The sequence below is a fragment of the Camelus dromedarius genome, chromosome 6 (assembly GCF_036321535.1).
Source record: "Camelus dromedarius isolate mCamDro1 chromosome 6, mCamDro1.pat, whole genome shotgun sequence".
NCBI classification, from domain to species: domain Eukaryota; kingdom Metazoa; phylum Chordata; class Mammalia; order Artiodactyla; family Camelidae; genus Camelus; species Camelus dromedarius.
In genome coordinates, this window is record NC_087441.1 from 63,071,927 (window position 1) to 63,094,441 (window position 22,515).

Here is a 22,515-nt window from a genome sequence, read left to right on the forward strand (position 1 = left end):
TTGCCTCATGTCTCCAGGTTCCCTGCTGCAAACAACCTTGAGAAATAACCTAGAAAAGAGGAGTCCAGGCCTTGTGTTCCTGGCATACCCAGCAAAGATATGCAGAGACACTCAGGGCCCATGGTGATTGCCTGTTCTAACAGGGGATAGCACAGACTATAAGCATGTGTAGGTTTGCTGGCCTCAAGTTTTTGCCCCTTTGTAATATTTCTTAATATTTTCTTATTTAACAATATTCTTTTTAAAATTTGATTGATTGATTGATTTTTATTTATTTTTTTAATTGAAGTATAGTCAGTTACAGTGTATCAGTTTCTGCTGTATAGCACGATGTCCCAGTCATGCATATACATACGTATATTCGTTTTCGTATTCTTTTTCATTAAAGGTTATTACAAGATACTGAATATAGTTCTTTGTGCTATACAGAAGAAATTTGTTTTTTATCTATTTTTGTATAATGGCTAACATTTGTGAATCTTAAACTCCCAAATTTATCCTTTCCCACCCCCTTTCCCCAATAACCATAAGATTGTTTACTGTGTCTGCAAGTTTGTTTCTGTTTCATAGGTGAGTTCATTATTCTTAACTACTGATAGATATCTCTGTACTCAAGAACAGTATGGTATTGCTGTCAGAGCAGTGCAGTACTGAATGTGCAATAGTGTTTGCTATTAGAGTTTATAGTTTCTAGGATCTGCTAATGATCTCACTTAAGACCCAGCTAGGGGACTGAAGAGGTAGAACTGATTCCTTGGTTTGAAAGAAAGCAGTATATGAACTAACATATCCAATAGAATTAAAACTTGCTCAAGCTCCTTTGTCATCTTGCTGAATATTATTGGTTTAAGGCTCTTATTCAGCTTCCATTTCAGGATTAAATGACTTCTCAGCATGTAAATGCTGGCTCTGGCTTTTTTTCCTGACTTCTAGTAGACTTCACTGGTTCCCACAGCCTGTGGTCAGTTCCTAATCTTTAGTGTGGAAAGGCTATCTGGGCCCTGAGACATGAAATGTATATGCATTTATGTATAAAATTGTGTGTATTTGTGTATAGGGTTAAGAACTACAGCATTTTTTCCTTTGTATTACTTTGGCAGCTAGCTACAGTTAGTCTTAAACTTTGAATCTCCTTTATTTTCAAAACATTTTCCTCATAGCTTCCAAATATTTAGCTTTTGATAGAACAGGAGTTCTTGAGAAGACATTTGTATTGTTAGAGGTATATTTTAAATTTACACAAAAGATTGCATGGAAATGTACTGTTAACATGTAATACTCAATTAAGTAAATTTTTTTTAGTAATCAAGCTAATGTGGAACTTACTGAAGATAAACACGAGAATGAATCAAAACATGAAGAACTGGCAGGTAATTTCATTGGCTTTAAAATTTACAATATTTGAAAAGCTAATATAGCTTTCAATAAAGACATTAAGAGGAAAAAAAAAGGAAAATTGTATTATTTTGAAAAGAGCTTGAACGGGTAGGTAGAGTTGCTTATGTTACAATCTGAACTACTAAGAAATTTCAGGTGCACTGCTGCCTCATTCATTGGGAGTGGGTAGTGGACCCATTGGGAAGACAGAAGAAGGATTTTTATGCTTGGTTGGACCAGGGGAATTCGTGAAGCCAGGACAAATACCTCCAAAGCATGGTTGGGGAGGTATAACTTTTTCCGTCTCCAACTTTTAAGGTGTCTGTTTTTATATTTGAAATGGTTTTCTTATAGATAGCATATAGCTGAGTTTTGCTTTTATGTCCAATCTGACAATCTCTGACTTTTAATTGAAATATTTTACCTTTTGCAAAAATATATTCACTAGTATGAATGTGTTTATTTATTTTTGCCATTTATTTCTTTATCCTTCCATCTTTTTTTGTTACTGCTTTTTTGTCCTGCATTTTTTTGGATTGAGTATTTATAGTATTCCACCTTAACCCTTATTTTGGCTTGTTAGTTGAACTTCTCTGCTGTGTTTTCTCTTCGTTGTTGTATGATTCACAATATGCATCTTTATCTTATCAGAGTCTACTTTCAAATAACACTGTACCACTTTATATGAGTCGTAACAATGATAAACTCCCCCCAACCTTTTTGCCATTTTTGGCATATTTTTTTCTGTTTATCTTAGAAACCCATGATTCATTATTATTACTATTATTATTATTATTATTATTGCTTTCAATAGTCTGTTACCATTTTTTTTAATTTTAAGGAAGATTAAAAAATTATATAAAAATTTATATTTATCCACATACTTAGCATTTTCAATGACTTATATTCCTTTGCATAGATTTGAATTTGTTTTTTCTTTCACTTTTTAAAATAAGGTATAGTTGGTCTATATAACATTAGTTTCAGGTGTACAACATAGTAATTTAATATCTGTATACACTGTGAAATGATCACCACAATAAGTCTAGTTAACATCCGTCACCTTACCTAATTACAAGAAAATTATTTTTTCTTGTGATGAGAACTTCAAAGATCTATTCTCTTAGCATTTTTGAAATGGTTGCTGTCTAGTATTATTTTAAGTTTCTATCTAGTATTTTTCTTCAGCATGAAGAACCTATAACATTTCTTATAGTGAGATCTAGGAATAAATTCTCTCAGTGTTCATTTGTCTGAAAACATATTTTGCCTCTGGTTTTTTTGTTTTTTTTTTTTTTTGGCTTGATTTAAAATTGTGGACTTTTTTTTTCTTTGAGCACTGTAATCATTTCATTCTCTTGTCCTCTTGACATTATTTCTCATGAGAAGTCAGTGGTAATTCGTGGTATTGTGATTTTGTACATAGTGTTTTTTCCCCTCTGTTTTCAAAATTTTCTCTTTATGCCAGTTTTGTGCCAGTTTGACTATGATGTAACTTCGTGTGCTTTTGCATTTATCCTGTTTGGAGCTGCTTGAGCATCAATTGATCTGTGAATTTATAGTTTCCATCAAAATGAAAAAAATGTTTCTGCCATTAATTCTTCAAGTATCATTTGCTTTCTGTTTCTAACGACAAGTATGTTAGAAAATTACATTTTTTCCCTCAGGTCACTAAGACTGTTTCATTTTTTAAAGCATTTTTCCTCTCTGCTTCAGTTTTTGTTGCTATGTCTGTCAAGTTCACTGATTTTTTTCTTTAATTTTCTGTTAATTCCTTAAATGATTCTTTTTTCTTTCTGAAAGTTTCTATTGGATGTTTTTTCCATCTCTGTAGTATGTTTCCTCATGTCCTTTTTTTTTTTTTTTTAAAGTCTTCAACATTGAGCACATTCTGCTGATCCCAGTATTTGTTCATTTCTGGGTCTCTTTCTATTGACTTGCTTCTTTTAATTGTGGTCACTTTTTCATCCTTGTAATTCTAGTGATTTTTTAATTCCTGTTGGATATATTGTAGATTTTTACATTGTTGAGTGTCTGGATTTTGTTACCTTCTTTTAAAGAGTGTTAAGCTTTGTGCTGGCTGGTAGCTTGATCCTTTCAAGGCTCTCCTTATGCTTTGTTAGGGGACGTCTAGAGTAGTTTTTATTCTAGTAGAACTTGACACTGCTTCCAAGGCACAGCTTTTTAGAGGTTTCTACCGAATACCTCTCCTGAACAACAAGGACATTTTTCCACTCAAGCTGGTTAGAGCTTCAAAGTCCCTTACCCTGTGTGAGCTCTGGGAATTGCCTAGCCTGCAGCTTTTCAGCCGTTCTTTGCTCAGCCTGCACGTAAATGACTTGGTATTCAGGAAAAGACTCGAAGGGGCCCCATGCAGGTATCTAGTGCTCTGTTTCTGCATGGGTGCCTCCTCTCTTTGTCGCTGACCTGTGGCTTCTCATCAGCTCATCTTTTCTGTACTCTTTTATCTTTGTCTCCTTAACACGGTGATACTGTCCTGATCTCCCCCTCCCTGCTCAGTACTCAGATACTCAGTACATGCACCTTCAAGTACTCCTCTCACTGGTTTATTTTTTCTTAGGAATCATATTTTTGCATTGCTGGCTGTTCAGTGTCTGAAAACAGTTGTTTTACATATTTTGACTCATTATTTACAAAGTCCTTGAAATTCAAGATGGCAGAGGAGAAAGTCCACTAATTACATCATAGTTAAATTAAAATTTTCAGCCAGATTTTCCAACAGAGAATGAAATATGTTTCCCAAATGTATCTTTTGGGTCTTTTACATTGAGTGTTATTTACTTATTTTCTGTTTATGCAAGTAATATTTTCAAAGTTGCAAGAGTGTGGAATATAATAGTAGAAATAGTACCTTGAATGGGTAACAGCTTCCTGCCAAAAAAATCAGAACAATAAAAATTAACTTTCTTACCAGTTTTCAGTGTGGAAGGGCTGGGTATTATTATCTCTGATAATTTCTCTTGTGAGAATCACCTTCTTAATTGGGTTTTATTCTTTCATTTTTATATAAACGTAATTTGCCTGTGTGTTTCTTTCGGTAATCTCTGATATGCTGTTTTCCTTCTTTTTATTTCTCGTCTGTCTCATTTCTCTGTGTCAACCAGTGATATTTCTTTCTTGCTTCAAACCTAGTTTATTCAAGACAAATTCCTGCAGAGGGAGTTGGTCACTTATATATTGGACAGTGTTTGCCGATAAACGATTCAGTTACTAAGTGCACCTAGCAAAATATAGTTTTGAAAAGTGTATATTAGATTAACACTTTACTTTTCTTAATCAGAAGTAATATTTGGCTTTATTAACTTTCAATTCAGAATAAGTGCAACACAAGCAATAATAATACTAACAAAGATAATTATTACTACTAAATATAATCAGCAACACTTTGAAATAAATACTATTATCATCCCCACTTTAGAGATGGGAAGAATGCGGCAAAGAGGGTTTGTGACCTGCTGATGGTTCTCTAGCTGAAAGTGATAGAACCAGGAATTGAATCCAAGTCTTCTGGCTCCTGGTTAGGCTCTTAAGCATTTTGCTGTCCCACCAGAACTGTATCTTATACTGCTTCTTTGTAGTGACACAAACACTACATCTCCTTACACTGATTTCAGATAGTTTCCAAATCCTAAGTAGTTGTCTGAGTTTATTGTCATACCCTCCCATATCTCCTCTCTCCTTGTTTATCGTCTTTAGTTAAACAAAACTAATCTCCGAGGTACTAAAATTCAATGATTCCTGCCTAGACTATTAGAATCTTAATCATTTGACATTGGTCCTAGCACCTAGAATTTGTCTAATACAAAGTAATTTCTCAGTAACTGTTTTGTGAATTTAATTATATCTACTGATACTTAGAAAACCCCTGGAAGAGGAATGAAGGTGAGCCTCTCAGCCTCAGAATATAGATATTGACATACTTAACCAACTCCCGTAGCTTATCCACCTAAGTTACAGTGCCCATGCTGCTCCACTCTTGTATCCCTGTGAACTAAAATGGAGATATTTATGTAAGTAGGTCTCACGGGAAGCATCTCTAACTTACTCATTTTCATACTTTCTTTGTTAACTACACTCAAGTTGTCCCTCTATTCTAAGAGGAGACTGAAGGACAGTCATTCCAGAAGCAGACTCTCTAGTACCTCCTGCAGTCTTTCTCCCATCAGGCCATCCTGTCTCTGAATGTGATCTACTTTCTGAGATACAAATAAGATTATGTTTATTTCTAGAATGATAAGTTTCATACTGAAAAGGCCATTCTTGTCTACAGCCCACAGCCCACTTCAGTCTCAGTCAGTCCTTTGACTGAAGGGCTACAAACAACAAATTAAAAATGGACGAGGAGGTCCTGGCCGGGTGGTCCCTGCCCACTTTCACCACAAGTAGTCTGATGGCGTCGTGTTGACGTGGACACTTTTTCCTTCTGCTGCAAAGCCGTTGAGATATAAGTTGGGACTTGAGCTGAGAAGTGCCCAGGAATGGGAAACAGTAGAAGTCATATAAGGCTAGTATTTACCTGAGGGAGGGGTCAGAGACAACTTTCCATGAGTACTGCTGAAGGGTTACAGGAGAGATACCTGTAAAGACCAAACAAACAAACAAATAAGAAATCAACTTAAAAACGTAAGCAAGATCTAACCTTTTGTTGAGTGTCTCCATTTCACACTAGTGGTGCCTTTTGTAAGCAGTATGAGATTTTTATCTTTAAAAATCAAGTAATTAAAGTTTCTTCTAAAGATATGAAATCCTTTGAACAGCTCTAGAAGTTTTTAGTTGGTTAATAATGCAAAATATTAAAGATATAAAACTCATAACTATTTGAAAGTGCAATACACAAAATAAACCTAAATCTTATGGACTGCATTCTCATTAAATCTTTGCCCCCAAAGTATGTTCTTAGAAGTATCTTTATGTTTAAATAAATTATTCTTATGCAGATTTCTTTTGGAAATCAACAATCTTTTCTTGAAATTTGACGTGCCAGTATGATCCTTGAATTTTTTTAAAACCATTTTCTTCAGAATATTACAGTGATGATTTTGAAGATGAGGAGGATCTTGATGCACCGTTGGCTCCTAAAGAAGAGACAAATTCCAAAGAAAATTCCAAATCAGAAAAAATAAATGTGCCCAAACAGGTATGTGTCAATTACACGTTTGACAGTCTAGAAGCTGCTTTCATCACCTTAGCTGACTGTTGCTGTATGAAGAGCTGTACAGCAGAGTTCTTTATAGTCTTGCTCATTGCTGTAAAGTTACAGGTCTCCTAACTCTCAATTAGATGTGTTCTTAACTCAGGATGTCAATGTAAGTCTGAATGAAATAACATGGCAGTTGGTGATTTTCTAAAGGATTTCTTTTGGCAAGTTTCCTTAAGCTTTAGAAATTGAAAACTTTATGAAGATCTCAAATCTAATTTTTGAGCAGGTATATTAAATTATACTTTTCCTTGGTAGGTCTTAGTCTCATGAAATGCAGTACATACCCTCCTCGGTATTTGTGCTAATAGTGACATTACTCCCTAAAATTTACTTAGCTAAGATTGTGACCTCAGTTATTCTGTTCACACTCATTGTCACTGTAACCTAGTTCTCTCATTTCTCAGTTCCTGCCAAGAACTAGCCACCAAGACTGGCTAAGGGTGCTGCTCCATATTCCCTGCCAGACAGAACTTACCCTTGAAGCTGTCTAAAAGTAGCCAGTAGGACAGATCCTTACTATCTGTTGTGTTGGTCTTGACTGTGTGTTAGGACTGGATGTTTTGAACATGTATGAAACCATAGACCCTCTAAATAAAAGCAAGGATCACTTTCTGGGTATTAAGACATGCTCTTGTTTTTTTAATTTGCCTAAAGCTTTGTCCTTGGGTGTCTTTATGTCACTCAGTTTGGGGGAGAAAAGAAGATGACCTTGGAAGTACATGAAGATTAATGTGATCTGATGATTATTCTTGGAAATTTAATGGGATTCATACTAGGAATATGGCAATTACAGTGTTTTGTATTATGATCATTTCTATTAGAAAAATGAAAGGTTACGCAGAAGGCACACAATAGTTTCGTATATTAAGAAAATCTAGCCTGTGTAAAAATGTGTCAACCTAAATGTGGAAGCCTAGTAGAGAGCCATCTGGGTAAAGGTCAAAATAGGAAGGAATTAGAGCTGTGCTGTTATGGGTTGCTCCTACACACGGCCTATCCAAGTGGAGGATATAGGTGACACCAATGAGAAAACTTGCTCTAAAGGAACCTCTAATTTTGACAAATTTCAGCTATTGCTGTTTGATGACCTGCCTTTTTGAAGATTTTTGTGTCAAAATGTAGGTGAAACAATGAGTACATGTTCTATTTGATCATTAATTTTGAACAATAGGATAAAGTGATTGGTGATGTTATAATAGCAGGAATCTTACGTAATTAAGACATCTTATCTTGGAGTTCAAAAAATGGGAGAATTTCTGAGTGAGGCAGATGAACAGATGGGATCTAGATACTTTAATCAAGGCTCCTAAAGACTTGAATTATTTCCTGGTAATTGCCTAGATTCTGGAGAGGCTTTTAGAAGTTCTCTCACAGCTACATTCTCTAGTCTTGTTAGTGAATGAGAGCGATGAGAGAAACCTAGAAAGCACATTTCTTGATCTTTTCATAATGGAGTAAAGCACTGGCTCTCAAATTTTGTTACTGTTTGCATTGTGATTATTTTATATAACTTTGATTTCAAATCATAAATCATTTTCTTTTTTTAACTTAGGAAGAAGAGAAAACTGGCATGCTGGCCAATGGTAAATACTATGTTCATGAATTTTAGTTGACAAAAACTGATCTGTTTAGAATTACATATAAGTAATTCTGAATAAATTACTATCTTTGTTTTTAAATATCTTTAATGACACAAGTTTGTAAGTTTTCTCAATAATATGTTCTTTACACCTACCTTAAATCCTTCCTGTTGTATTTGAGAATATTTCTTTTTTTAAAAGCCCAGGACCAGATGCCTTTATGGGTAAATTCTACCAAACTTTCAAAGATGAGTTGATATCAGTCCTTGTTAAACTCTCGAAAAATAGAAGAGGGAATTCTTCCAAATTCGTTCTATAAGGCCAGCATCACCCTGATACAAAAACCAGACAAGACAAATACACCTCAAGAAAGCAATTCCACTTACAGTAGCATCAAAAAGAATAAAATACTTAGGAGTACATTTCATGAAGGAGATAAATTTACATAAAAGTATAAAACATTGATGAAAGAAATTGAAGAACATGCAAATTAATGGAACGATAATCTGTCCTCGTGGATTAGAAGAAATAATACTGTTAAAATGTCCATGCTTTCCAAAGTGATCTACAGATTCAATATAGTCCCTCTCAAATTCCAGTGACATTTTGCACAGAAATAGAAAAAACAGTCCTAAAATTTATATGAAACTTCAGAAGACCCCAGATAGCCAAAGCAAGCTTAAGAACGAACAAAGCATGGAGGCTTCACATTCCCTGATTTCAGAATATATTACAAAGCTATAGTAACCAAAGCAGTATGGTACTAGCATAAAAACAGACATATAAAACCATTGAAACAGAATAGCCCGGAAATAAAGCCGTGTATCGATGGTCATCTGATCTTTAACAGGGGTGCCAAGAATTTACAGTGAGGGAAGATGGTCTCTTCAACACTTTGTGTTCGTAAAACTAGGCATCCACATACAGAGAATGAAATTGGACCCTTACCTCACACCACATACAAAAATCTACTCAGAATGGATCGAAGACTTAAATATAAGACTGGAAACTGCAAAACCACTAGAAGAAAACAAAGGAAATAAGCTTCTTGACATTGCACTGGGCATTAATTTTTTGGATATGACCTCAAAAGCACAGGCAACAGAAGGAAAAACAGACAAATGGGACTGCATGGAACTAAAAAAAATTTACTGCATAACAAAGAAAACAGCAGAGTGAAAAGGCAGCCTATAAAATGGAAGAGAATATTTGTAAACCATTTATCTGGTAAAGGGTTAATATCCAAAATATACAGGGAACTCTTTCAACTCAGTAGCCAAAACAAACAAACAAAAAATCAAAAGTGGGCAAAGGACCTGAATACACATTTCTTAAAAGAAGACATACAAGTGGGCAAACTGGTATGTAAAGAGACAACCTCAGTAGTCATCAGTGAAATGCAAATCAAAACCACAATGAGCCGCGCACCTGTTAGAATGGCTTATGAGGGAGGAAAGAAGTTTTGGTGAGAACGTGCAGAAGAGGGAACTCTTGTACACTGTTGGTAGGGATGTAAATTGGTGCAGCCCCTATGGGAAACAGTGTGGAGGCTCCTGAAAAAAATTTTAAAATGGAGCTACCTTATTCAGAATCCCACTTCTGGATATATATCTTGAAGAGATATCTTGTACTCCATATTTATTGCAGCGTTGCACAATAGCCGAGATACAGATATAACCTAAATGTCCACCAGTGGATGAATGGATAAATAAAATGTAGTATATTTAATATTATGCATGTATACATATGTACAGTGTAATATTTAGCTTTTAAAAAAAGAGGGAAATGCTTCCATTTGTGACAACATGGATGAATGTGGAGGACATAATATTAAGTGAGATAAGGCAGACAAAGAAGGACAAATGCTACATGATCTCACCTATCTATGGAATCTAAAAATGTCAAACTTCTAGAAACAGAGTAGAATGATAGTTACCAGGGGCTGATATTAGGGGATATGGGAAGATGTTGGTTAAGAGGTACAAAGTTTCAGTTACGGGAGATAAATAAGTTATGGAGATCCGGTGTACAACGATGTGACTGTAGTTAATGTTGTAGGCTTGAAACTTGCTAAGAGGGGAGATCATAAGTGTTCTCATCACATATACAAAAAAGGGTAATTATATAAGGTAATGGGTATGTTAAATTAGCTTCGTTGTGATGACTGTTTCACAGTGCATACATTTATCAAATTAACAAGTTATGCATCTTAAATACATAGTTTTTAATTGGCAGTCATACCTCAATAAAGTTAGGGGTCAGGGAAAGAATGTTTCTTCTTTGCTAATTCTCTCAGGCCTTTTGCCTTTTGCATAAATGTACATTAGACCTGTATGTAAGCATAGATTTATGTAGATGTTAAGCCTACTCTTTTGTATGTAAAAAGAAAATCATGCTTGTTTTAGATATATGGTTATATATTCTTTATATGTAAATATTTGTCTTTATTTTTATAACAGATTGCATATGGTTTGAGTATTTTACTAATAGAATGGAGCCATACAAACTTGTCTATATTCCTAATATTTTTTCTTCTGTGTTATTCCAGTAGTGCTGCTTGACTCATTAGACTCTGTTGCAGAGGTCAACCTTGATGAGCAGGATAAAGCAACGACTAAGCCAAAGGCCTTGCCAGATGTGACTGATAATGAAATGACAGGAACAGGTAAAAGTGAAAAACTAGTTATTCTCTAAATATGTCAGAGTCTATGACTAATTGACTTCATTTCTAGGGAAATATATGTAATATTTAAAAATAGATATAATAACTATATCAACAATAAAATCTTACATTTCACATTTTCTGCCTCAATGCTAGTAGGCTGAGTAAAGTGTGTTTTAAAATAAATACTTTTTTAAAAAAATGAGTGAATGCTGTTGGTACAAAGTATAGCACTGTAGATGAATATTAACTAATTTTCTGTGCCCCCCAGAATATTCAGTTACATTTGCCATGTGTAAGACAATTGAGACTTCAGTTTTGGGCTTTTCCATAGTTACCTCTGTACAGGAAAAAAGCTAGCTTACATCCCAAAATTCTGCAATGTCTAGGACCATCTAGATTCCGCTAAAGGTTGTAAAGGTCTTTAAGACAATGCCTTTTCAAACTTCTTTAAAGCAGTGGAATCTTTATCTCCAAATGGAATCTTAGGTAGTACGCTCTATATAGATAAAAATGGTATTTTATCAGTATAAATATAAATGTTTACATTTGTGACATTTACTTAAAAAGTTAGTGATAACAGTAATAGCCTATTGAAATTTTTAAAATTAGAAGTTATAGATATTTGTTATATTCTTATATCATCAGGCTTCCAATATATTTGTATATTTTGTTTTTGTTGTATAATGCGAAAATATTCTTGGTTAATCACATAAATAGGTGCAGATGGGAACTTTTCAACTTGCTTTGCAAATCTCAGTTCACTAGTTTGGTCAACTAAACTAACCCAGACATTTTTCAAATGTTTACATTTGTGACATTAAAAAAAGAGCAATAGAAATAATAAATTACTAGCCAACTCTGAATGTTTGCTTGCATTTTATTTTTGCTTTATTTTTTATTTCTTTTTACTTTTTTATTGAGCTGTCATATACTTGTAGAAGAATTAATGTATCATCGTTGTGCAGATGATGAATTTTCAATTACTGAACACAGCCATGTAACTAGCAACCAGATCAAAAAAACAAAACATGATCAAAACCACAAAGTCCACTCATACCTCTTGTTTCTAGTCACTGCCATTCCAAGAATTACCACTATCTTGTTTGATCCACTTCCATTTTAAAATGCGAATATAAAAATTTTAAAGTTACAACAGAAACTTTCCATCAAGACACGTCACTCGTTTACTTATTACCCAACTGAATATTCCACCACGATGAAAGCATGTGCTCAGTCTTCCTGCTGTTTAAGTATATGTCACATATGTGCTGTGATAGTCCACTTGCACTGTTCTCAGTAAGCAGATATGAATTCTTTTAAAAGACCAGTGTAGAGCTACAGCTTTTCAAATCAGTGATGCATTATAGGAGGTTCATTTATGTACAGGGTGGCCAGAGGAACTTTATTCTATGATGTGTGTGAAAACAAAGCTGGAGGTGAAAGTTATCATGCTGGTGGTCTTCAGAAATATTATAGTTACATAAAAGGCACATTTGAGTGTACAAATTAATTTCTATTATAGTTTTTATGTTTTAAAATGAAATTTCAATCAGATATCTGTGGAACCCATGACTTTCTCTGAAAACTATTTTATAAAACTCATTATGAAAACCACTGCTATAGATTATAAGAAAAACTCAGAAATAAAAACAGTATTACTGAAATTGGTTCAAGATTTACAGATACTAACTACTATGTATAAAATGGATAAATAAATTTTTACTGTATAGCATGGGGAACTATATTCAGTATCTTGTAGTAACCTATCATGAAAGAGAATATGGAAATGAACATATGTGTATATGTATACTGAAACATGCTGTAGACCAGAAAAACTGACACAACATTGTAAATTGACTATACTTCAATTAAAAGAAAAAGTCAAAAAACTGTATTACTGAAAGATAAAGTCTGTTAAGATGGTCTGGGCATTTATATAATGCTAATTTTTTTGGCCTTATTTCTTTAATGTTCTCGGTTCTGAAATAATTTGATGAGTCAGTTACTAGAAGAGTGTAGAGTATGATCTTATTGCCTTGTGGCCTTGGATCTAAATGCCGGCCTTGCCAGTTAGCAGCTGGGTGACCTTGGACAATTAATGCCTCTAAGCCCGTTTCCTCTTCTCTAAAATGAGACCATGTGATGATCAATGAGATAATGTTATAGAGCCTCGTATATTGCTGAGATTCCACAAGCAGTACCAACTGTATGGTTATTATTTGCATCAACCCTCTATTAATAGTACAGATTATATGAAAGAACCTGAAGGCACACAGTATAAATACCTATTGGCTGTGAGGTATTAAATTTACCTCGTATTTCAAAAATACGCTTGAAAAATCTTCAAGTCAGCATCTGAACTTAGTTTAAAAACTGAAAAGATCAGTGGGTGGTTTTGTTTTTTTTTTTTTTTTTACCATGTGTCTTCCAGGATTAAGCAGGCTTGGTTTAGGTGGTATGTTGTCAAAGATTTTCCCATTTTTAATTTTATTCATGAAATTCTTTGTGCTTTATTGTCTTTAAAAAGTTGGTAACTATAAAATGAGAGCCAGATGTAGCCTTTTGCTTGTTTTCATGTGTTTCACGGGCAGGCACTAATTGTGCTGTGGCCATGAGACCGGCGCAGTCACAGGTTGTGACAGTATTCTCCACATCGGGATCCTTGCCTCTGTACAGTAGGATTTGACTTGTAATAATATACAAAATAATTACACGATGTCTTCTCTTTTTAACGTAAAAGACAGAGAAGTCAGTCCTTTACTTTTTTCTCCGTAAAATGCATGAAAAAAAGTTAGCATACATGACCCTGGAATTATTTTTAATATCAGTTGGGTTAATGACTCAAATTAGGAGAAAAGTACCCTTCCCTTGCTCTGTTGTCTGAGCAGCCCCTGGTACCTCTCTATCTTCCATTTCTTATTTCTAACTTTTAGGTCATTTGCTTTTCTGCATATTTGCTCTGCTGTTGCTTTAAGCCAGAACCTCTTCTTTCTGGCACCTCACGCTTGCCAAATTAGGCTGAGTGCTCAGTACTACTGTACTGCTTACCATTGGGGTCATTTCTTTTATCTAAGCAGATACTTAAACCCTCTGGTATTTCTATAGAGGAGAAAAAATACCTGTGCCTTTTTTCCTTTCTTCATAAAAATCAGTTCTCTCCTTCAGTCAGGCTACTCTGGGTCTGATCGATGATGGTTTAGGGGGAGAATTAGGCTTACCTTAGCAGGCACAGTCTTTTCCTCAAGTTCTACTGAGTATCCCTGCCACTTAACTGTTAGTGATTCTCCTCTAATGGTGTCTCCTACTTTTTTGTTTTTAGTTTATTTAAACAAATCTGTTCCTTTTTTGGGCATGCTTCAGATAGCAGTGGTGACCTGAAGCATTAGATAGACAGATGGCCCATCGTCGGGCATTCTTACACAGTCGTATGTGGTACTTGGCCGCCTCTTATGTTTAAAGTTGAAAATAGTCCCTCACAATTTCATACTATGCAACTTACAGATTATACAGAGGAATAGGAGGCTGTATATAGTATTTTATTTTTAGGCATTAATTAATTAGTCATGGGTATCGAGAGAAAAGGAGACTGCTCACCCTATTTCTCTTTTTTTCCCACCCTTCCTCTTTTATTCTTTTCTCTAACTTTGAAAATTCCACTGTTAGTAATGAAAGGTACAAAATGAGTTAAGAAAACACTCATCAAAATCGTGGATCATTATTGTCATTAGATCCTTAGAATTCTTTTTCCAGAGTTTATTTCTCAGTTGGTGGGAAGAGGAGGAGTTTAATAGGGAAAGAAGAGTGAACGGTGACATCAAATTTTCTGTCTTGGATGACTGGGTGAATAGTCATGCCACGGCCAAAACAGCAGATCCTGGGAGTAGAACAGGTTTTGTTGAGGAATATAATTAATTCACTTGAGGTTGTGTTAGATGTGATTTACTGATGGAACAGTCTGAATGTCTGTTTGGAAGTTTAATATTCAGGAAAGAGATAAGGACAAAAGACATAGATTTGCAAGTCACATGCATACAGGTAATAATTAAGCTAAGGGTCTTGATGAAATTAACCAGCCCTCCCCCCAAAAAAGAGAGGTTTTAAAAAGAGGGCTAAAGATAGAGTCCTGAGATGAACAGTGTACCATAAAAGATGGAGAAGTATCCGTCAGGGTGATCGGGAGAAGGAGGTGCTGTAGGGAAGAAACAATTCCCAGGGAAAGGGGGTGTCTGATGTCTCACAGGGTGAAGAAAATTAAAACGGTGGAAGAAATTTAAAGGCTGAATTTGGCCACTAGGAAATTACTTTTTTGTTATAGCAGCATTAACAGAATATTGGAACACATACTGGATTGCAAAGTTAGAGGATTGAATTTCAGTGGAAGACATGCAGAAGACGACGAGATGCGTGGTGGCATCGGAGACAGAGAGCAAAAAAGAGAGGCAGAGGAGAGACAGAATCCTTGAAAAGTTGTGTCAGTTTGAGAAATTTCGGAGTAGTTTTATCCAGTGCAGAGACAGATTACGGATGGTAGGAAGAGACAGTAACTAGCGGAGTGAGATTCTACAACGACCATGTCAGACACACCTCCGCCTGCTGACAGGGGTTACTGAGCCCGCCGTGGTTTCATTCTGGTGGGCTGTGCCACATATTACCAAGGTTTCTATTTCACTCTGTCTTTATCACGTCATGTTGTCCCACAGCCTTGTTCACCATTCCTGGTAGATTAAGGGATGACATTAATGTTGTTTTCATGTGTTCATGTGGTCATACTAGAGATTACATTTATTTCAACAGGTGTTTCTTACGGACAGAGCAGCAGTGACATTGAAGCTCTACGTCAGGCTTATTGTCACGTAGCCCATTCTTTGGAAGATGCAGATGAACAAAGAACTGAGAGTGACGCAGGGGGAAATACCAAGAGCTCAGTGAAAGATCATCTTCAAGAAAATGAAGGGTCCTCTAAAAACATCTCTACTACAGAATCTGGTAAAAGCTTCTTTGTTTGAGACCCTCTCTGAACAGTTTCCATTATGGTGTAATTTAAATACAGTTCGCTATAGTGATTGTTTCTCAGTCTGTGAATTTAAAGGATTTGTTTAAATGGAATCTGGGAATCATCGGTTTAACTATAAAATTAGAGCTGAACATAGGATAAAATTTCAGTTCCTCCTGTAATATGTCTTCCCAAATTAAGAAATCACTTAAGTATTTTCACATTTTTTACACATTTCCATGAACATATGCTAAAGTTATTTTTTAAATGGGGAATGGTATTTGGGGATTGATTAAATACATTACTTAGTGTGTGTGTGTGTGTGTGTGTCGTGTACACCCATACACATGTATTTGATGTGTGTACATAAATGAGGGGAGGGAGAGAAAATATATAGATGTATATATTTCTAATATAAACATCAAAGAAGATTTTCTTGTACAAACAGGTGTATACTGGGAAACTGGGATTATTATATGTGCCATTTTGTTAACTATGTCAACCAGAGAAAATGTAATCTTGTTGGTATTAGACATTGAATTAAGCAATTTACATAACTTTTTTGGTTGATGTTTTAACTTTTGTCCCCTCTTAGACCTGCCCACTGTAGAGGAGCTGATGAAACCTATCAGAATAGATGCCTTTGAGGTCGGTGATTTTGATTTACAACCTGTCAGGTATGAGTTTTTTGGAATGGATTGTGCAGGGTGTTTATTTCTTTATTGTTTTGTCACTGGAAGCTTGTGGCATCATTTGTTCTATGTAGCCCTCCCTAGTGAATGATTAATGGTAGCTAGTATGAGTCTACCTGTGAGATACTCTTCTCTTCTTTTAATATTAGTTTCTATCAACTTGTTTATCAAAATTCTTCTAGTGCTAAATTTTTTTTTAAAAAATGGATGCTACCAAAATGTTAATACCATTAGGCAGGTAATCTTAAAGCTTTTCACTGGAAAATAAAATCCCTTCAGCTTTAAATAGCTCAGGGACAGTCAATTCTAATAGTGAGAGGGAACATGAATTTTATTCTGTATACAAGTCATCCATTTGCTTCTTTTTTAAACCAGTTAGTTTTGCAATTAGTCACAGACCATCTGTGATCTCCCAGAGTGAGTTCTTTGATCACAAGAGTAACGGGCTTTGTGAAAACGTTCCAGCTCCAGTACCTTTTAATGGAAGCTTGTGGGACCTTGCTGTCATTCACCAGCACAGAGTAGCATGTCACAGTAACCTTGTCGTAAGACAAGTGTCACATCCATTATCTCATGAGATGTGCACAATAAGTAGGTCAGGCATCTTTATCCCCATCATTCACGTGATGAAACTGAGGTCAACCAACTTAGTGGGGCTCTCACAAGAAATAGATGATGATAGCTAGCATTTTTACCACATGCTTACTGTGGGTTTGATATTGTACAGGGTTCTTTACGTACTAAATTTCATTTAATCTTACAGCAGCCCCATGAGGTATATTCCATTATCACCTGCATTTCATAGGTAAGAAACTCAGGCTTAAAGAGGTTAAATAAATTGTTCAAGACCACATGGCCATAACCCAGCAATGCACTTGGATTGTCAGGTCTTTGATCTCCATAAAATATTTCTGTGAAAAGCCTGTCATCCAGTCTTGTATTCATTTGTTCATTTGTGTTTTCAACAGACAAGTTTTTGAACCCCATCCTCATCATGAAATCCATTTGCAGTGATTTCTTGGCTTTGTTTGTATTATCTGTGCTAGTTGAGAGAAAATGATGCACTGTAACTTACCCTAAACCCCATCTACATGAACGCTAAGCCTAGTATTGTCCACTGACCTGCAGTGCTAGTTAGTGTTTTTACAAGGCTGTCTGATATCATTGCTGTTTGGGGGTATGCTTGTGTCACCAAAGGGATTTTTTTTTTACACGTCTCATGTCTTTGTTGGCATAGCTGACACCATTTTAGTAATGTCAATTCTAAATAGAGATGTTTACATTTTTGTTTAAAAGCTGAAAACAAGTATACTTACATTAAAGGCATAACAATAGTTACAGGAATGTCAGTAGTAGAAACTTGAGTACACATATCCCAAAACTCTTAAACTATAAGATAAGTAATCCTAGCTGCTGTAACACATAATCCTTGAAATTTTAGTAATTTAACATCATCAACAGTTTATTTCTTGCTCACATCATACTTCCACGTGTCTCAGTGAAGTTGGGGTGGGACTCTGCTCCACATAGTCATTAGGGACCTAGGCATCTTTCTGTCATCAACACATGGTTTTAAGGTCCTCCTGGCCTCATCAGTCGATAAGGAAAAGAAAAGGAGGGTTAGCATACTTCCTTTTAACTGCCTAAACACAGGAGTGTTACCTCACTTTGGCCCACATTTTGTTGTTAAGAACCATCACATCTAGCTGACAAGGTCCAAGAGGGCTAGGAAGTATGGTTTGCTCGTGTGCCCAGAAGGAAAAGTAAATGCTTCTGGTAGACATCTAGCCAGTCTCTACCAGAATCTACCCTTCTAACAACCAAATATCCATTCCACTCTTCCTCAGACAAAGACCTACTCGGCCCCTCCCCAAAGCAAACAGCCCAGAGTCCCATTCAGAACTGGATCCATCTGGAAGGCCAGGCTTTCCAGGTGAAGCACAGTTCTCTTTGCCAGGTTTGAATGTAGCTCCTCATTGTCTACTAATCAATGAATTAAAAGACAAGTTACTTCCTCACCCCACCTAATATATGGTGTGAAACTGTGAGGACACTCCTATCCAGAAAGGGAAAGAGTGAGGAAGCTACAGCAATCAGTAGTGCAGCTTGGAGATCCACTGAAAGGGCTTACAAAGACCCCCTACCTTCAGATTGGGCAGTTGGGCTTATTTAGGCCATTATTCTGCTCTTAAGGAGGAACTGCTTTATAAATACATTGTTCCTTGGAGCTCCTGGTTCCAGTAGTCTTCTGTTTCTTTACCACTGGCTTCAGCTGAAGTGGGCGCTGCAGGGGGAGGGCATGCCCATCTTCAAGGATGCACTCTTTTCTCCATGCACTTTCTGCCTGCAGGTTTTAAGTCTGCCAGCAAGTCTCTAGCCTTTTTTTTTTCCCTTAAAGTAGAGTTGTGGTTTCTTTGTCATCTTTGTCTTTACAGTTCCTTCAAAAAGTTTATTAGGCTTTGATCTATTTCCAGTCAGTTCCAGTCAGTTCTGTGTGCCAGAAATTACATTTAAAGAACATTAGTTTTTGTTGGTTTCTCAGTTTAATTGCAACTTTCTGGTTATTATGAGGAACAATAATCTTAAGTTTGAAGATGACACTTCTAATGTGATATTTTCCAAGGAACTGAGTCACTCTTTTCAACCAAGAATTCTCATGAAATCTTGCTTTTTCTCAATTTCTCAATGCTGAATCTTACTGTTTAAGTCCAGACACAGAGTGAACCTGAGAGGTCCTGAGTTTCTAGACTCTGTTCCCTTTGTTTCCTTCTTTAAAAACCAGCCTGTTCTGGCTTGCTCTCATCTTTTTCCCATAGTGTCTTGTCGAAAGTAGCCAGTAGTAGCTAGCATTTACAGACTTCCTGTCCTCTCCTGCCGTTTACAGGCTCTGCTGAGGACCCCAGACTTGGGAGCCAGTGGTCTGCCTTATAAACTACTGTAGGTGACAGTTTAGCAGATGTTTTGTCACTTTACATAGAACGTGAGTTTGCCACCTCTCCAGCCTCTAATATCAGTTTCCTTGCCACCCAGAACCCAACCACTAAGCCCATGACGCATATTTTAGGTTCTGTTTGCTGTAGCACTCACATTCTAAAGGCAGGAACTAGTGACGGTCCGTCTAGATTCAAGGTGGTGAGGAATGTGGTTTAGTTGGTGCACAGCAAGCATGGGAAACAGTGTTAATGAGCAGCTAGCCAGGTTCTGCTGCCATAAAGAAAGAGCTGTTGTATTTTCTGATGATTCCAGCTACTTCTAACAGTTATTTCTAGCAATTATTGAGAAACCAGTCTATCTTACATGAAAATGGTAGCCTCTTAAACTTTCCTTTAATCTTATTTTATAAGTCATAAAATTAAATGACCTAATTGACTGTGGTTAAGTAATTTGAAAATGACAATATCCATATTTTTGGAGCTCCCATAATATGCTGATATTCACCCATAGTTATAACATTTCCTTAAGGGATATTTCTCATATTTTAAAATTTAATGATCTAAAGTGTTACAGTGCATTTAAGTGTTTTAAACTACAGAAATAATTTCATCTAAAAATCCTACTGATTTTGTTCTAAGATTTGCCTGTACATGATGGAATTTATGCATTTTAATACTTGTATTTTATGTTTCATTGATATAAATTATCGTTGCTTGTTTAGTTTCTACTGGAAATGTATGAAATGTTTTTCCTACCTCAAATATATGTTGACTTTATAATATGGATAAAAGATATATTACAAAAAATCCATTTAGAAATTCATTTTTTGTTTTTCTTAAACAAAAGCAATCTCAGTCTTACTTGGTTTGGCTTTCCTTTGAAGTAGGTCATCGGGTCAGCATGAAATCCCTTATATTATACTGCATTAAAATTATTATCTGAAATTTAAAACAGTTATGTGACACTATGTGAGTGTATTCTGTTAACCAGGATGGTAAGTAATATATTCAACATTAATGACCTAGTTTTAATAGTTACAGATATTCAATATATTTAATAGTGTATATATATATATATAAATAATATAAATGTGTTTTTACATATATCTCACATGTATACATATATATTAATAAAACTGATATTTGAGGAGTTATATAGTGTTCATTCTCTGTGTCCTATTTTATTTTATAGCTTTAAGAAATTAGATGAGAATAAAGAAACTGAATTGGCTAGCCCTTTACCCCTGAAGATGAATCCAAATGTTATGTCTCAGGAACCACAAAATGTGAACCAATTTTTGCACAAAAATGAAGAGAATATAGTTTTACAAAAGATAACAAATGAAGGTACAGAAAATAATTGTCCAAGAGTAAATACTGTGGAAGAACAAATAGATAAAATGTACCTTGATATTTTGAAGAAAAAAATATCTGTTGGTGACAGATTACCTCAGGATGACAGAATAAATAAGGTAAGTTTTATAATAAATAAGGTAAATTTTATAATTTAAATTCATTTGACATATTGATAAATGAAGTTATATACATACTGCTGATAGGTATGTACTTCTTAAGCCAGCTGGATTGATTATAGACTAACTCCACAGGGATCCTGGGTATCTGAGCAGTGTCTGTTACAATACCCTTAGTCCCCAGATTTCAAAATGCCATTGTAGCATTAGTTTTTTTTAGAAGCCATTCTTGCATTTTTAATTTTTTAAATAAATGTAGTCCAGAATATGAGTAGCATAAGAAAATTAAGTTTATTCATCATTCTAGTGTTTTTTATTCAGTCTTACCAGTAATCTGTGTTCTGCAAAAGGAAGTGAGTTGGCATTTCATATAAATGCTGTCAGCAGCTGTTGAGAAACTTAACATTACTGTTCCTTTTTTCTGTGTTCTTGATTTGTTCTGGTTTATGGGTTCCATAGCCCCAGTATTCCATTTTTATTTTACAGTTTTGATTTAAATGTTTACCATAAACTATCTCCAGTTCCTTGTGGAATAAGGCAGGGTTCTGATCAGTTTTTACCTTAAGAAATCTGGAGAAAAAGATAAGATTTTAAGTCATTTCAAACTATGTTCTTCCCACGTCCATTCTCGCAATTATATGTCTTGCTTTCTGGCAAGCCTATTTTGTTTTATTATTTTGCTTTGTTTTACTTCTGACTTTGAAGATGTGCTTCAGAATACTAAAATTCTGATAAATTAGGCTTGGAGACCTTTAATTTAATGTCATGGCTTGCCTTCTATGAACTGTGTTCTTCAATAATCGCTATGGTTTTGCAGTCTGTTAAATCTTACAACTGTAGTTGAAGTTTGTTTAAGTATTAAGAGTTTATACTTGTACACAGACTCTTAGGTCTCAGCTGAGTTCCGGAGAAGAAGGGGCTGGGATTGGTACACAGCTACAACACAAGAAGGCCAGGAGTGCCCCTCCTTTATTTAAAAGAAAACCCCAGAGTGGATTATATGCATCAGTGAGGAGCTCAGGCTACGGCAAACCCAGTTCACCATTCAAGACATTTTCTAATCTTGAAAAGAAAACTTCAAAGGACATTATGAAAAGCAAAAACTTGAGATCTATCCCTGCCTCAAATCAAGCTAGGAAAAAAGGTAATTATACACACTTCATAATAAAATTCTGTACATATGATGTATTATTCCATCTTCCTTATTCTCTGCTTTCCCTGTTTCCCTCTCTCCTTCTGTGAACTTTCCTTATTCATAGAAAAAAATTAATCTTAAGGTACTACATTCCATTTCTGAAAGATGGATTCAGCTCAGGAGGTTTTTCATCATTAGTTCTAGGTTTTCCTGAATGAGACCCAGAAAGTATGGGATGTGAATATAAGATAGGAGAGAGTCAAACCCTTCCTCAGCTGGTTGGCTTTGTGATATCTGAAATATTTGCCAGAAAAGAGCTATAAGTTTAGAATGCAAAGGGCAACATACAAATGAAGGCTGATACAGAGGGAAATAACCTGGATATGAGTCGGTCTAGTCCGGTGGTTTTACAAATCACATGCGTGCACTTATACATCACGGGGCCTC

At 35.5% G+C, this 22,515-nt stretch overlaps 1 protein-coding gene across 4 annotated transcripts in view; it reads left to right on the forward strand.

The window, feature by feature from the left end:
- The window catches only part of CEP162 (centrosomal protein 162), a 74,781-nt gene that overhangs the window by 11,621 nt on the left and 40,645 nt on the right, over positions 1-22,515 (forward strand). For all 4 annotated transcript variants that reach the window (XM_064486892.1, XM_064486891.1, XM_064486893.1 and 1 more), the window contains exons 6-13: positions 1,303-1,370; positions 6,420-6,535; positions 8,151-8,181; positions 10,727-10,843; positions 15,638-15,829; positions 16,432-16,513; positions 20,654-20,933; positions 21,816-22,077. In XM_064486892.1, the coding sequence (XP_064342962.1) occupies positions 1,303-1,370; positions 6,420-6,535; positions 8,151-8,181; positions 10,727-10,843; positions 15,638-15,829; positions 16,432-16,513; positions 20,654-20,933; positions 21,816-22,077 (1,148 nt within the window). The remainder of the gene's footprint in view (positions 1-1,302; positions 1,371-6,419; positions 6,536-8,150; positions 8,182-10,726; positions 10,844-15,637; positions 15,830-16,431; positions 16,514-20,653; positions 20,934-21,815; positions 22,078-22,515) is intronic.